This window comes from Mercenaria mercenaria, chromosome 3 (genome assembly GCF_021730395.1).
Source record: "Mercenaria mercenaria strain notata chromosome 3, MADL_Memer_1, whole genome shotgun sequence".
NCBI classification, from domain to species: Eukaryota; Metazoa; Mollusca; class Bivalvia; order Venerida; family Veneridae; genus Mercenaria; species Mercenaria mercenaria.
Genome location: NC_069363.1, coordinates 11,845,152 through 11,861,792, shown reverse-complemented (window position 1 = coordinate 11,861,792; position 16,641 = coordinate 11,845,152). Strand labels below are relative to the sequence as shown.

Below are 16,641 nucleotides of genomic sequence, written 5' to 3'. Positions count from 1 at the left end.
ATTTTTTGCGCAAATTCGTGTAGAACGAGTGCTTTAATCACCGTTTCTCACTACTAGAAGACATTCTGCATGAAATGAGACGGTTTTCATGTTCATACACTCCATATGGCAAGTTTTGCAGATCGAAACCGGCAGTAGGTGTTTATTGCGCGGACGAGAGTAAATATGCGCCATTTTTAGGGTAGCAGACCACAACTGACTGGCATTTCACTAGGAACTACATAACCCCCTATTTTCTTTTCATTTTTTCGTTAATTTGTGATAGAACTTTCATGAAAAATAGGTGTAGGAAAAAGTGATGTTCTCTAAAGATAAGTAAAGACGATATGAAGTTGTCGTTTTTTATATGAAACAAAGAAGGATTTGAATTACTGACCTTTAACCTAGATGTGAAGACTGATTTTGGCAGCCATATTGAATATCTTTGGGAGAATTTGTGTGTCCACTCTTTGACACTTGATTTAAGTGCTTTTAAAGCATTATTTGTAATTTGAAATATACTGATAAGGTGCAGTTTTTCTTCTAGTTTGTGTTTATGTAATTGGTTTTTGATGACATTTATTCTGTTTCTTGCATTTGGTGAGAAAAGTTTTACATATTTGGGAAAATGTCATTGACCAATCAGATTGCAGCATTTTTGGTGCTTCTCTATAAATATGGGCTTATCAGTTATTTCTTGGCTCTTCTAGTTTACACTTTTGGATTAAACACTTCTCTTAGTTAGGAAATTATTGAAAATTTGGAGCCAATTTTAGGAACTTTGGACTTTATTTTTTATTGGGGAATAACTAGAAATTTGGAGTTTAATTTATTTGCTTAAGAAAATTACTGGAATTTACATACATTAATTTTATTTGGACTTTTCTGATAATTTTGACATATTTTTAAAGGAACTAAATTGCATAATTGGTGTATATATTAATTGCAGAAGAGCGTATTCGTAGACACAATTTAAATCTTTGTAGTTGTGAATGTGTGGTTATATGAAAGGACTTTAGATTTTAATAGATTTATAAAATTGGACTTACTCTTGTGTTTTCATTTAATTCTACATGTGTTGATTTTCTCCAATTTATAATCTAAGTGGTGTTATAATAATTAAACTTATTATTACAGCACTTGGCATTATATTAACTTTAAAATAGCCCAGAAAGTGGCTTTATAAGGAATCTGGCTTTTCCTTAAATTAATTAAGCCAGTGGTGTCGGTCATCCTGAACATTTACCCCCAAAACTCGAGCAATAAGAACATTGCCAACAACCACATTTTAGGTCCTCGTCGAACATGTAACCCTCAGACCGGGGTTTACTACAAAGTGTTGAAAGTTTCAAAGCTTTATCTCAAAAGACTTTGTCAAAATATGAACTGGTACGAAAAACTAAATGATTTCTAAGTCAAAAGGGGCCATAATTCAGCCAAAATCCTTGATGGAGTTATGTCTCTTGCCTATAACTGGTCATGGTGATGGTAAACAAGTGTTGAAAGTTTCAAAGCTTTATCTCAAAAGACTTTGTCAAAATAAGGACTGGTACGAAAAACTTAACCAAGGTGTGACGACGCCGCCGTGGTGAGTAGGATAGCTCTACTTATTCTTCGAATAGTTGAGCTAAAAACAAGTGACCGAATATTGCAGTGGCAATACAGAAGACAAGAGGGCCATGATGGCTCTGTATCGCTCACCTTAGTACCATTGCTCAAAATGATATGATCAAGTTTTGACATAGGGCACATAGGCATACACATTTTAACAAGATTTGAAGAAATTTTGTAGAGGTCCACTAGGCAATGCTACCTGTCAAATATCTAAGATCTAGGCCTTCTGGTTTATTTTTAGAAAATTTTTGAAGATTTTTCTATCTACAATCAAGAAACCCCATGGGGTGGGGTCAATTTGACCCCGGGGGTCATGATTTGAACAAATTTTGTAGAAGTCTACTAGGTAATGCTACATGTCAAATATCTAAGATCTAGGCCTTCTGGTTTATTTTTAGAAATTTTTTGAAGATTTTCCTATGTAAAATCAAGTGACCCCTGGGGCGGGGGTCAAGATTTGAATGAAGTTTGTAGAGATCCACTACGCAATGCTACATTTCAAATATCTAAGCTCTAGGCCTTCTGGTTTATTTTTAGAAAATTTTTGAAGATTTTCCTATGTAAAATCAAGTGACCCCTGGGGCGGGGTCAATTTTGACTCCGGGGGTCATGATTTGAACAAATTTTGTAGAGGTCCACTACGCAATGCTACATGTCAAATATCTAAGCTCTAGGCCTTCTGGTTTATTTTTAGAATTTTTTTTAAGATTTCCTATGTAAAATCAAGTGACCCTGGGGCGGGGTCATAATTTAAACAAATTTTGTAGAGTTCCACTAGGCAATGCTACATGTGAAATATCTAAGCTCTAGGGCTTCTGGTTTATTTTTAGAAATTTTTTGAAGATTTTCTATGTAAAATCAGGTGACCCCTGGGTGGGGTCAATTTTGAATCCGGAGGTCATGATTTGAACAAATTTTGTAGAGGTCCACTAGGCAATGCTACATGTCAAGTATCTAAGCTCTAGGCCTTCTGGTTTATTTTTAGAAAATTTTTGAAGATTTTCCTAAGTAAAATCAAGTGACCCTTGGGGCGGGGTAAATTTTGACCCCAGGGTCATGATTTGAACAACTTTAGTAGAGGTCCACTAGGCAATGCTACATGTCAAATATCTAAGCTCTAGGGCTTCTGGTTTTTGAGAAGAAGATTTTTTAAGATTTTCCTATGTAAAATAAGTGACCCCTGGGGCGGGGTCAATTTTGACACAGGGGCCTGTTCAGGTAAAATCATTTTTTTGGAAATAACTTGAGAACCACTTGACCTACAATGTTGAAACTTAATAGGATGATTGGACATGCAGAGTAGATGACCCCTATTGATTTTGAGGTCACTTGATCAAAGGTCCTATTAAGTTTCAACATTCTGGGTCAAGTGGTTCTCAAGTTACTGACCGGAAATGGTTTTCAATGTTCAGACCCTTGTGACCTTGACCTTTAATGGAGTGACCCCAAAATCGATAGGGGTCATCTACTTTGCATGTACAATCATCCTATGAAGTTTCAACATTCTGGGTCAAGTGGTTCTCTAGTTATTGATCGGAAATGGTTTTCCATGTTCAGGCCCCTGTGACCTTGACCTTTGACGGAGTGACCCCAAAATCAACAGAGGTCATCTACTCTTCATGACCAATCATCCTATGAAGTTTCAACATTCTGGGTCAAGTGGTTCTCTAGTTATTGATCGGAAATGGTTTTCAATGTTCAGGCCCCTGTGACCTTGACCTTTGACGGAGTGACCCCAAAATCAATAGGGGTCATCTACTCTTCATGACCAATCATCCTATGAAGTTTCAACATTCTGAGTCAAGTGGTTCTCTAGTTATTGATCGGAAATGGTTTTCAATGTTCAGGCCCCTGTGACCTTGACCTTTCACAAAGTGACCCCAAAATCGTGAGGGGTCATCTACTCTGCATGACCAATCATCCTATTAAGTTTCAACATTCTGGGTCAAGTGGTTCTCAAGTTACTGACCGGAAATGGTTTTTTAATGTTCAGACCCTTGTGACCTTGACCTTTAATGGAGTGACCCCAAAATTGATAGGGGTCATCTACTTTGCATGTACAATCATCCTATGAAGTTTCAACATTCTGGGTGAAGTGGTTCTCTAGTTATTGATCGGAAATGGTTTTCCATGTTCAGGCCCGTGACCTTGACCTTTGACCGAGTGACCCCAAAATCAATAGAGGTCATCTACTCTTCATGACCAATCATCCTATGAAGTTTCAACATTCTGGGTCAAGTGGTTCTCTAGTTATTGATCGGAAATGGTTTTCAATGTTCAGGCCCCTGTGACCTTGACCTTTGATGGAGTGACCCCAAAATCAATAGGGGTCATCTACTCTTCATGACCAATCATCCTATGAAGTTTCAACATTCTGGGTCAAGTGGTTCTCTAGTTATTGATCGGAAATGGGTTTCAATGTTCAGGCCCCTGTGACCTTGACCTTTGACAGAGTGACCCCAAAAACAATAGGGGTCGTCTACTCCAGCAGCCCTACAACCCTATGAAGTTTGAAGGTTCTAGGTCAAATGGTTCTCCAGTTATTGTTCGGAAATGAAGTGTGACGTACGGACGGACGGACAGGGCAAAAACAATATGTCTCCTGGGGGAGACATAATTCTAAGTAAAAAGGGGCATAATTCATAAAAAAAATGGTGTCAGAGTTATGCACCTTATGTCACATGATGTGGGTGACGAGGTGGAACATCTATTTTAAGTTTGAATCAAATCCATTTAGTAATAACTGAGATATAGTGAAAATACAACAAAATTAACCTTAAATTCTAAGTAAAAGGGGACATAATTCATGAAAACTTGGTGTCAAGAGTTATGCACCTTGTGTCACATGATGTGGGTGATAAGGTGGAACATGTATTTTAAGTCTGAATCAAATCCATTTGGTAATAACTGAGATAATAGATTTCGGGACGGGACGGGACGGGACGCGACAAAACTGAGTCCTATATACCCCCCTCAAACATGTTTGGTGGGGGTATAATAAGGATCAATCTTTCTCAGAAGTTTATTAAACTCAAATATACATATATCCTATCTGGAATCAATTTATAAACCTGCTCACCATTGAATCAATTACTTACATGTTCTTGTAGAGGTGAAAGAGCTGCAGAATTCACTGGACGTTCTGTTTTGTAGGTTTTCATATGCTTTAAAGAAGCTCCATCGAATAACTGATAATAAAAAGGATATTGTGAAGTTACACTGCTTTAACTAACAAATAATTCTCATTCAGAAATGTCAAAAACTTTTTTTGGCTTAAACAGACTCAACAGTTCAAGAAAACAATGTCAAGTTAAACAGTTCAACAAAACAATGAGAAGCTAAACCAATTTCCCTATGCCACACACTAGATCTTGCCACAAAGTTTGAACATTTAATGGGGGAAAACTATGTTTAAAATGTTGTCATACAATGACACCAAAACTAGAGCTGCTTTTGAGAAAAGTGCATGTCTCCCACTACTGCCTAATCATCTAAATAGTAAGTAAGGCTTAATACACTATTTACTCACTACAAATATATCTTTGAAGAGTAAAAAGGCCAATTTTGTGTAATTCAAACGCCATAATTCCAATATGCCTGGGCCGATTTGGCTAGTTATCGAACTTGGCCGAGGAGTTATTGGCAAATACATTTTGTTAAAGTTTAGTGAAGATTGGATGAGAAATGTTTGACTTAGAGTGCGGACAAGAGTGAAAAGACTGATTTTCAGTAATTCAAGGGTCATAATTCCAAAGTGCCTGGGCCAATTTGGCTAGTTATTGAACCTGGCTGAGGACATATCGTCAAACATATTTTGTTCAAGTTTGGTAAGGATCGGATGAGGAATATTAGACTCAGAGCGCTGACAAGAGTAAAAAGGCCGATTTTCGGTAAATCAAGGGCCATAATTCTGAAGTGCCTGGGTCAATTTGGCTAGTTATTGAACTTGGCCGAGGTCTTATGGTCAAACACATTTTGTTTAAGTTTGGTGGAGATCGGATGAGAAACATTCGATTTAAAAGAGAGCTAACAAAATTTGTGACAGACAGACACATACACACACAGACAGGAGTAAATCAATATGTCTCCCACACCACTGTGTGGTGGGAGACATAATTAACAAGAGCTTGTAGAACATGAAATGCCCCTTTGATGCTTTCAGTAACTGCACAAGAAACAGAAATAATTTGGTCACTGTGCACTGGACATTTGATGTACTGTCCTCAAATCAATAACTAGAGCTGGTTTTGAGAAAAACGCATATCTCCCACAACTGCCTAATCATCTAAATAGTAAGTCAGTCTTTATATTATACTGTTTACCAGTACTTACAGCACATGCGCTTTTTTTACCTGCAAAATGCGCAAGAAATCTGAGCATTTTTTGGTAATTCAAGGGCCATAATTCCTAAGTGCCTGGGCTGATTTGGCTAGTTATCGAACTTGGGTAAGGTCTTATGGCCAAACACATTTTGTTCAAGTTTGGTGAAGATCGGATGAGAAATGTTCGACCTAGAGAGCGGACAAGAGTAAACAGAAGGCTTTTTTCGGTAATTCAAGGGCCGTAACTCTAAAATGCCTGGGCCGATTTGGCTAGTTTTTGATTTTGTTCAAGTTTGGTGAAGATCAGATGATAAATGTTCGACTTAGAGTGCTTACAAGCTTTGTGACAGACAGACACACACACACACACACACACAGGAGCAAATCAATATGTCTCCCACACCAATGTGTGGTGGGAGACATAATTATGGGTCATTTACCAGTCATAAGTGACGTCTGTAGAGAATGTGATCTTAAACCAAAGCATTCTCTAGTTATCTGGCAAAAAAGTTCTACTGTTCTGTGTCAATGTGACCTTGACCTTTGACTTACTGACCTCAAAATCAATAGGGGTCATCTGCTGGTCATGACCAACCTCCATATCAACTTTGATCCTAGGCCTAAGCATTCTTGAGTAATCATCCGGAAACCAATTGGTCTACATACCGACCAACCGACAGACAGACCTACAGATATCTGCAAAACAATATACCCCTCCTTCTTCGAAGGTGGGGGGGCATAATAAAAGCTATGCCTATCAATTGCATTTTCATGTGATAAACAAATTAGAACAAGGCAGTCTAAAAGACAGCTAAATCCCCCGCCACTGTTATGGATAGTGAAAGGGTTGACGAAAATCCTTCAAGGGGTTTAGGAGATACAGAGCGGACACAAAATGGAAGGTTCAAACCTTTGACCTTGAGTTGTGACCTTGACCTCGAGCCGACATAGCTGACTCATGAGTTCTGCGCATCGTCTTGATGAGGTGATCATTTGACCAAAGTTTCATGAAAATCCTTCAAGGAATTTAGGAGATGCAGAGGGGACACATAATGTTACGGACAGACGGAACCTATGGGATTAAACAAGTAGCTGCGTTCAATAAACGCTTGATGCCCCCGGTGGCATCCTTGTTGATACAAAGCAACCTAAGTCCAAAACGAGGTCAAGTTCAAGGTCAAAGTCAAACTGAAGTCAGGTGATGTCTGAAGATGAGGAATGGTCAAAGGTTACATCTGCATTAGTATCAAGTCATTCTAGTTTGGGGTATTAATGCGAGACGAAACAGTCCTATTTGGTTAACCTCTTACGGACAGACGGACAAATGGACGAACGGACGGATGGAGAGGACAACCTCTATATGCCTCCCGCATCAGTAGATGCCGGGGGCATAAAAATTTCAGCTCTACAATAGGGGAAAGTTTTGCAATGTCTTTTATTTTTAATTTAGGTCACACTGTCACAGTTCAGTTCATATAGCATATTTGCAGCTTTGAATAGTAGTGGAAGATCCATGGTACCCCTTCAGGCTCTGGAATCAACTCATGATCCCACAGTCTGTAGAACTGCACTCTCCCTTTTGAGCTTTGTGGATGAGCAGTGATGTATTTAGAGTGCAAGTTAAGCTCACCATATTTACATCTATAATATTCCCAGTGGAGAAGAGCTCTACTGTCCTGTGATAAGCAATTTCATAGCCACAAGCAAGTCTTTAGCTTATTTGTAGTCGCCGCTTACAACCCATATCAGCAATTCCTTCAAACGAAAATATTTTTAGATTGAGAATAGTGCGAGATAAAGAGGACATTTGAATTCACCATGAACCCTGGGTTCTAAAAGACAAATGTGTGTCTTTTAAGTGTATGGTGCACAAACTAAGCACCTACTGTATTTACCACCAAGCTAGAAGAGTTGTACTAACCTTAGCTGTAGTATCTTTTGATGCTGATATAAGCATGGTCATGTCCAGTGACAACTGCAGATCATTAATCTGTTTGGTGTGTTCCTTCACCGCATTGATCTTCTCTCCATTCTATAAACAATCAAACTCCGAGAGGTAACACTATTTTCTAGCTCATTTGAAACTAGAAATTAGAATTTCACATAAAAATGGCCAATTTCTTCCAAGCATTCAGTACAAGCTATATTCATCTCAGCAAGTGTTTCTGAAGATGTGGTAAGTTCAATTGATAAGTACAGTAGAACCCCTCAAGACCAAATGGCCTCCAGACCACAGCAGAAGTTTTGCATGGAGGCTTTTTCGATTTAGAGGGGTTTAGTCAATGGAATGTGTGCTACATTACATCAACAGTTACACAATGATTAATTTTCAATCCTGATCTTGTATGAAACAACACTAAGTTTTTATGGCCATATGCTATAAAACAGAATAAATTCTGGTAATTGTGATAAAAGACGAGTGCCAAAATTCTGATTGCCTTTTAAAAAATTCAGTTTTAAGGGGTAATTTTGTATTAGTTAATTAATTAGTCTAGAAAATTATTCAGCTTCCAACATTAAGGGGTTCTGACTTACAGGTATATCTTTTTAATGAAATAGGACAGCAGAATTTTGGAACTGCAAAATTTGTTCAGTTTGAGGTTTCCAGAATTCAAGGATTCAGCATGGAGAGGTCATGTATTTGCAGAACAGTAGTACAAATGTTACACAGACAAGGCAGTCTGAAAGACAGCTAAATCCCCCACCATTGTTATGGATAGTGAAAGGGTAAACCTTTGACCTTGAGCTGTGACCTTGACCTTGAACTGAAACATAATCTTGCCTTTTCTTCTAGATCAGATTCATTAGCATACACATTTTTTTTTATCAATCTATCCTTACTGCTTAAAGTTATATAAACTCCCTTCTTACTTCTTTCACGAGTGTTTTTAAAACGTTTTTAAGACTATCATTGCTTCGAACAAAAGCTCAATCACATTTCATCTTAGGTATACATTAATTACTACTCACTGAATGATCTGCCAGTCAATAGTCTGAACTATTGCCCGAGGTCCGAGCCAAGCCATTCAATGTTTTATTATAAGGCCTCAGAAATAAATTCAAAAGTATTTTCTCTCATTTTTTAGTCCATCAAATCTGTACTGAACTACCCTTACAGAAGCAAGCCTCTGTGGCGTACATGCTGCGTATTTGCTGTGTATATGCCGCGAACACAGTAGTACGCCAGAGGAGTACATTTTACATACACCGCATGTCGCGTACATGCCGCGTACTATTTCGACGAGTACACAGCATGTACGCAGGAGGTCACTAGTACACTTCAAGTACGCAGCACAGACTCTGAAAATTTAAGGAGTACACTGCATGTACGCAGGAGGGACTTGTACAAGAAAATAGTACACTGCATGTACACCGCAGATACTTTAAAATTTGTGCAGTACACTTCATATACGTGGGAAAGACTTGTACAATTTCTTTTGGCATTTATACTTAGTTTTTTTTTTATAAGTTAAAGTCTGAAGTAAACTTCATATATGCGTGAGGGACTTGTTCATTTTCTTTTTGTGTTTATACTTTGAATTTTTTTAGGTAAAAGTCTGAAGTACACTTCATGCAGGAAGGATTTGTACATTTTTTTTTTTTTTTGGAAGCAAGAACTTGATTTCCGAGTAACTTTTATCTTAATAGCATAGAATAGTTTAGATTACCGGTATTCTGAACAATGAAAATTTTCCAAACTATTCGCAATGTTCATTTGTGAAGCTTACATCTTAGTGATTTCTGAGCTGCACCTTGCATGCAGTGTAAAAATATATTCTTTTCATTTTGAATTAATCCTGAAGCTTTCTAACTTGGATAATTGAAAAGCCTTATTTGAACTTCGTTGCATTACATTTTGTAATACATGAAATAATTACCAAGATAATGCCTCAACAGCACCCAAATGAGAAGAATTAATAGCTCTCACTGTTATTTGAATACTCTTAAGCAAAACACCATTCTATCATGTTTTATAAAGGCTTTAATGCTCATTATGTTAACTCATTAAGGCCTCACCAAATTAAAAAGTTGTTCATCAGATTTGCCGCTCGTATATTTTCAGAACGTTTTTGGCTAATTGCGCTCGCCCCATTGGAAAAAATAATCCAAAATTTTTTGGTGCGCTACTTTTTACGGACGTAAAAGTGTATAAATGCTAATATAATTCCAGTCCTAGATTGTTCTCAGATGGATTTTAATCAAAATAAATACATACTACGCACACATCGTCTATAATAAATCATAACACTTATATTTAGTTGCATTAAAGTTGTTTCCCCTTGATGCATTTACGCCATTTTCTTCAAATGTTTACCAAATTACATGCTACAAAAATTGATTTATTTCATTGAAAAGTGGATGAAGAAAAGCATACTAATTTATTTGATAACATCAATCTACATTATTTTGGTAAGGGTAAATACTTATTGATGCATGTCACTTATCTTTTTTCTGTTTTTTTCTGTCCAAATGATCAGCATTTGCATACGAAAGTTGGTGGGGTAAGGAATTTACATTATCACAGCAGTTTCGCCACAAGAGTACACAGCATGTATGCAGCAGGAGTACACAGCATGTACGCCGCAGGACTTGGGCCAGGAGTATACAGCATGTACGCCGCAGGAGTACACAGCATGTACGCCGCAGGAGTACACAGCATGTACGCCACAGGGGTAGTACACCACAGGCTCATTTGCATGTGAAAAGTGTATGTGCCGCGTACATGCTGCGTACTATTTCCCGCATACTAATTTCCTCCAGCGTACATCCTGTGTACTATGTAGTCCACAGCATGTACGCAGCAAGTAGTACGCGGCAGAGCTCATTTGCATGTCAAAAGTGTACTACAAACGTACTATCGGTGTATGTGCGGTGTATATCCTGCGTACTATTTAAAGCCCTTGATTTCAGTACACATCATGTACGCATCATATACGCAGTATGTACACAGCAAGAGTACCCAGCAGGCCTTTTTCTTCTGTAAGGGTACAGAAAAACTATGGTCCAGTGATTTATATAAGGAGCAGTATTAACAACACAAAATCATACCTTTGGATCATACTGAATAATTTCTCCTGTTTCATGACCAGCAACAATATATTCCTCGTATGGACCCCACACAGCGGATGTGATCTTGGGACCACTTACTGGTATAACATTTAATGGTTCACCACTCTCTGTTCATGGATAAAAAAAGGTTATTTGCAGACAATTAGAAAACAGGGCCTTAAAGTATATTATACAATGTGTCACTGAATATTGTTACATGTACTTTAAAATCATTCAATTGCAATGGCATAAAATTGTGTGATTTTTCTTCAACTTTCAATTTATATCTTCTGTAAGTACGCAATCACTGATGATGCTTCACACAATACGCACCAATTGATGGCATTTTCACACAGTGCACGGACTGTTTCATTTACATGGTTCAGTCATTTTACACTGCAGGTATGCATGAGCGTAATATCTGATGGAAAACGTGTCATCTATTGCATATGCTTACCAGTAGTGTTATGGAAGGCAGAGCCGTGTTAGGAAAATCATACATGTATAGAAAATATGCAGTTTCAAGCCCAACTGGCAGTATTATTGTTTTAAGGCGTAAGTTTATTTGTTTATTATTTACCATCATGTGGAAACTGATGTGCAACATGTATTTTTGAGGTTTACAAGTTTTTACTGTATGTTAATCCCTAACGAATACGCATAAATTTCACCTGTCATACTGTCTCTTTGGCGGAAGTTCAAATGTTAAGTTTTGAAATTAAAATAAACTGCATAATTCATAACCTTGCTAAAGAGATTTAACCATGAACTGGCCTAGATAAAGCACATTAGAAAGATCATGTTCATTTGTATGACTATCATACATTTGTAAATAAACTGTCTGCTCAAAACAGCTGAACAAAATTGGGAGTAAAGTTGATATTTTGTGAATTGAAATTTTTGTTCTCGCAAAAATCTGTGAGCGCAAAAACAGATAAATTCTAACCCTGGTAATTTTTATCGGTTTAACAGCATTATTCTCAGTAATTTACATTTTTTTAAAATAATTTTGTTTCAATAATTTTAGCCTAGAAAATGTTCTGCAAGAGTAGTTCCCCTTTACTGACATGGCGGACAATCATAGGCAAACTTTGGACAATCGTTTAAACATGTATGTAATAAGTTCATTATAGACCAAAGATTCAGGGATCAAAAATATATGCATTATACTAGAGTTTCTACAGAACTACTAACAACAAGAGCTCCGCCAAGCGGGGCAATATACGCCCGAAGGGTTACATCATAGGATGGGAGCAAAATTTAAAGAACTTGACTGTTGTAGCCCAAAGGACTGGAACAACAAAAGGAAAACTTCAAAAAACAAATCTAAGTCCACAAAAAAATATTCAAAGTCCACAAAAAAGTCCTTGTCAAGTACAGGTATGTAAAAATACACCTAAAAATTGGAGGTACCATTCATGTTGTACCACAGAAATGTTTTGGTTTTTCCCTATGCTATTTATAGTAACATAAAAGGGAAGTAGTTCAAAACAAATTATTGTAAGTGAACAAAAAAGAGATCTGCCAAATGAAAACAAGAGCACTGCAATGCAGAGCAATATACACATAGCAGTCATATATGACCTTTGACCCTTAAGTGTGACCTTGACCTTGAAGCGAGTCATCCGGAACATGCGCTCTGCATGTCGTCTCAGTGTGGTGAACATTTCTGCCAAGTTTCTTTGAAATCCTTCCAGCAGTTCAAGAGTTACAGAGCGGACACAAAACAAACTGATGTGACTTTTGACCCGAGTGTGACCTTGACCTTGAAGCAAGTTATCCGGAACATGCTCTCTGCATGTCGTCTTGGTGTGGTGAACATCTGTGTCAAGTTTCTTTGAAATCCTTCAAGGGGTTCATGTTACAGAGCGGACACGAAACAAACAGATATGACCTTTGACTCCAAAGTGTGACCTTGACCTTAAAGCGAGACATCCAAAACATGTGCTCTGCATGTTGTCTCGGTGAGGTGAACATTTGTGTCAAGTTTCCTTGAAATCCTTCAAGGGGTTCAAGAGTTACAGAGCGGACATGAAATTGCTAACGGACAGACGGACACCAGCGTCATAACATAATACGTCCCTTCAGGCGTATAAAAACAAATACCCCCAAATAATATTGTCAAGACTTCACTGTCAATCTACTCACTCATTTGTGTATGATCTCTCACATCAAAGATGTGTATTTCACATGGATGTCCCATGGTTTTATCTGTGCTGTACATGAGGAGGTTGCCACTGTAGGAGAAACCACATGATCTCACTGCATTCTTTACATCCAGAGTATTCAAGTTCTTCCCTGAAAAAAGACAGCCATTTTATAAATCCCTTAAAACTAAATTTATAGAGAACAGCAAATCATCTTTAATTCATGTGCTAAGTAAATGTTTTGAAATACTCTCATTCCTGATATTCAATCAATGTTCTTCCTCAGAAATCTGATCAAAGACTTCATCTTTAAAAGTTTTTCTTCCATCTTCCTTTCATTATGAGGAAATTCTCCAAAATATCTACGTGAAGCTATTACTGGTGATTAGCTTCAGAACAAAATCTTAGGACCACTGTAATACTATGGGGGACTAATTTTCATGAATTTCATGGTGGTGTCAGTCAACTGGATTATATCGCAATGAACAAGTAAAAAGTCAAATTCATTTGATCTTCAGATGGTGAAATGCACCAAATCATATCCCTACAAAAAAGCTGTTTTGGCCTAACCCACTGAATTTCTTTCTCATGGAATTTAATTTCATAGTATGTAAAAGTTACTGAATGTTTATTGCTGAAATACTGTTTAAACAAGCAAATTCAATGAATTGGTATCCCCCGCCGAAAGGGTCTGTGGTGAGGAATGGCAAAAAAATATATTCAGCAAAAAGTTAAGGATGTTAATAAGAAGCAAATAATTTCATTAGTCAAAATCAATTTAACAGAAAACAAATCTTTAATTAAAGAGTACATAATAAATGTATGATACTTTGATCCTGACTAAAGAATTTATTTTGAATGGGATATGCTTACTGTAATAAGCTTAGCTTTTAAAATTAAATGCAGTTAATTGAAATGCGAGGTGGGGGAATGGTACAACTTCCATGTTGATAAGTATTCAAGGAAGGTTTGAAAAAAATCTAAAATAAGGCATGAAAAAAAAAAAAAATTTTTTTAGGGGGGGAGGGGGGTTGGGAGGGGAAGGGGGTGTGACCAAGGCCAGTTGGTGACCAGGTGTGGGTGAACAACTTCACATGTTAATAATAAATAATAATAAACTAGGGCCATAACTCTGGTGTTACTTGGGCAATCTGACTGAAACTTGATGGGCCCCATAACCTCATAGTGGTGAACATGTACATGACATTTGTTTGAAAAAAATCTAAAATAAGGAATTTTTTTTTTTTTTTGGGGGGGGGGGGGGGGGGGGGGGGGGGGGGGGGGGGGGGATCAAGGTAAGGGGGTGACCAGGTGTGGGTACACAACTTCACATGCTTACAACAAATGTTCATGGAAAAGAATGAAAGAAATTTAATGAAATTCAACCAAATGGTAAGTTTGTTATATACAAATATGTGGATTTTTATACAATTAAAGGGCAGTAACTCTTAATTTACAAAATAAATCTGAAAGAAATTGTGTGTACACAACCACATTATGGTGATCTAAATTCTGTTCAAGTTTCATAGTTCTAGGTCAAATATATCAAAAGTTATGATGCAGAAATTGCAATATTTATAGTACCCTATATAGTTAACACTAGAAACTTCTAAGGGCCATAACTCTGGTGTTACTAGGGCAATCTGACTGAAACTTGGTGGGCCGCAAAAACTCATAGTGCTGAACATGTGTATGAAGTAATATATAAATATTCCCAACCATCTCCTAGATATGGCTCCGGACAGACGGACAGACGGAAAGACGGATGGATGGACAACGCCAAAACTATATCCCTCCGACTTTCGTCGGGGGATAATAATATCAATGGTTTATCAATCATTTGCAATCTGTGAAGTCCTCAAAACATTTTATTAAACCAGAATGATTTCTAATTAACAAAAATAAAAGAGAAAACAGACATCTTAGAAGCACATGTCGAAACAGAGCCAGTTCAACAAGAGCACCGTGTGGGTGCAGATGCTCATCCGATTTTTTTGTCCCTGTATAATAGAAATATTGCCCTACCCATGATTTTCTAAGTCCAAAAGGGGCCATAATTCTTGCAAAAAACAATGTAGAGTTACGGTACTTGCTGTGCATAGTCAGCTTTTAATGGCGAATAACTGCTGAGTTTTAAAGCAATAGCTTTAACAGTTAAGGAGAAAAGTTGACCTAAACGCAAAACTTAACCAAGAAATCTGATATTTTCTAAGTAAAAAAGGGGCCATAGTTCTTGCAAAAAGCAGGATGGAATTATGTTTCTTGCTGTAAAGGGTCAACTTATGATGGTGAACAAGTGTTGCAAGTTTTAAAGCAATAGCTTTGATAGTAGAAAAGCTTACCTAAACATAAAACTTAACCAGGCAATGCCGACGCCGATCAAGTGATGACAATAACTCTTTTTTTCAAAAATCAGCTGAGCTAAAAACGACTCAGTAATGTCTCTAACTGTCATCCTCATTAAAACCCATTCTGTAATCTATCTCTACACAAACAGCGGCACTAATGCTGCATCATGTCTTATTGTTATGTAACAAGAAAGCTTCAGTCGAAACTTGGTATCTCAAATTGCAAGGGACCAAAAGTTTAAACAAATAACAAACTTACCTGTTTCACAATCCCACAATTTACACGAGTTGTCTGCACTACCTGTTAAAACCCTGGTCGTGTTCCCTGCTCAAAAATCAAGGAAAACTCTTACTTTGTAGGATTATTTCTCAGTCGGTATCAGAAACCTTTCATCATTTCATAAATTAAATTTGATATACTACACCAATGTAATATCTACAGCAGAAAGCATGCTGCAATGTGTACATTAATGTACAAAGCATTAAAAACACTGGTCGTTTTATTACCATTTAAACGAATGGGTGTTGTAACGTAGATTGTTGCAGTCAGCACATCATCTAATCACCATCTGCCTATATTCCAAGTTTCAAGTCAATATCTTTAGAAATATTTAAGTTATGCTCTGGACTTGAAATTTCATGGGCAGATTTGACCTTGCTGTGACCCTGACCTTTGACTTACCTATCTGATTCATGCACTCTACAAATAGTCTCATCACCACCTACCTACATACCAAGTTTGAAGTCAATACCTTAAATGGTTAATAAGTTATGCTCCAGACACTAAATATGATGGACAGATTTGACCTTTTGAGCTAAAATTTGTGACCTTGACCTTGACCAGGTTCATGTTCTCTGCACATCTTCTCATCACTACATACCTACATGCCAAGTTCGAAGTCAATATCTTGGAAGATTACCATGTCTGGACATGCAATAGACGGACAGATTTGACCTTTGATCTCAATTTGTGACCTTGACCTTTGACCTACAGATCCGCTTCATGTGCTCTGCAAATTGCCTCATCGCCATCTGCCTACATGACAAGTTTGAAGTTAACACCTAGCAAGATTATTAGTTATGCTATGGACACAAAATATGATGGATAATTTTAGCTCCGATATTGTTAAAAAACTTTTGTAAAGATCCACTTTAATGTATTTCCATTCTTGTAATAAATGT

General features: G+C 37.3%; 1 protein-coding gene across 1 annotated transcript in view; it reads right to left on the bottom strand.

Moving 5' to 3' along the window:
• Nucleotides 1-16,641, bottom strand: part of LOC123525437 (eukaryotic translation initiation factor 3 subunit I-like) — a 54,411-nt gene that overhangs the window by 5,599 nt on the left and 32,171 nt on the right. The window contains exons 3-7 of the mRNA XM_045304480.2: nt 15,719-15,784; nt 13,113-13,262; nt 10,965-11,092; nt 7,837-7,947; nt 4,692-4,781 (exon numbers count right to left, since the gene is read on the bottom strand). Coding sequence (XP_045160415.1) covers nt 4,692-4,781; nt 7,837-7,947; nt 10,965-11,092; nt 13,113-13,262; nt 15,719-15,784 — 545 coding nt within the window. The remainder of the gene's footprint in view (nt 1-4,691; nt 4,782-7,836; nt 7,948-10,964; nt 11,093-13,112; nt 13,263-15,718; nt 15,785-16,641) is intronic.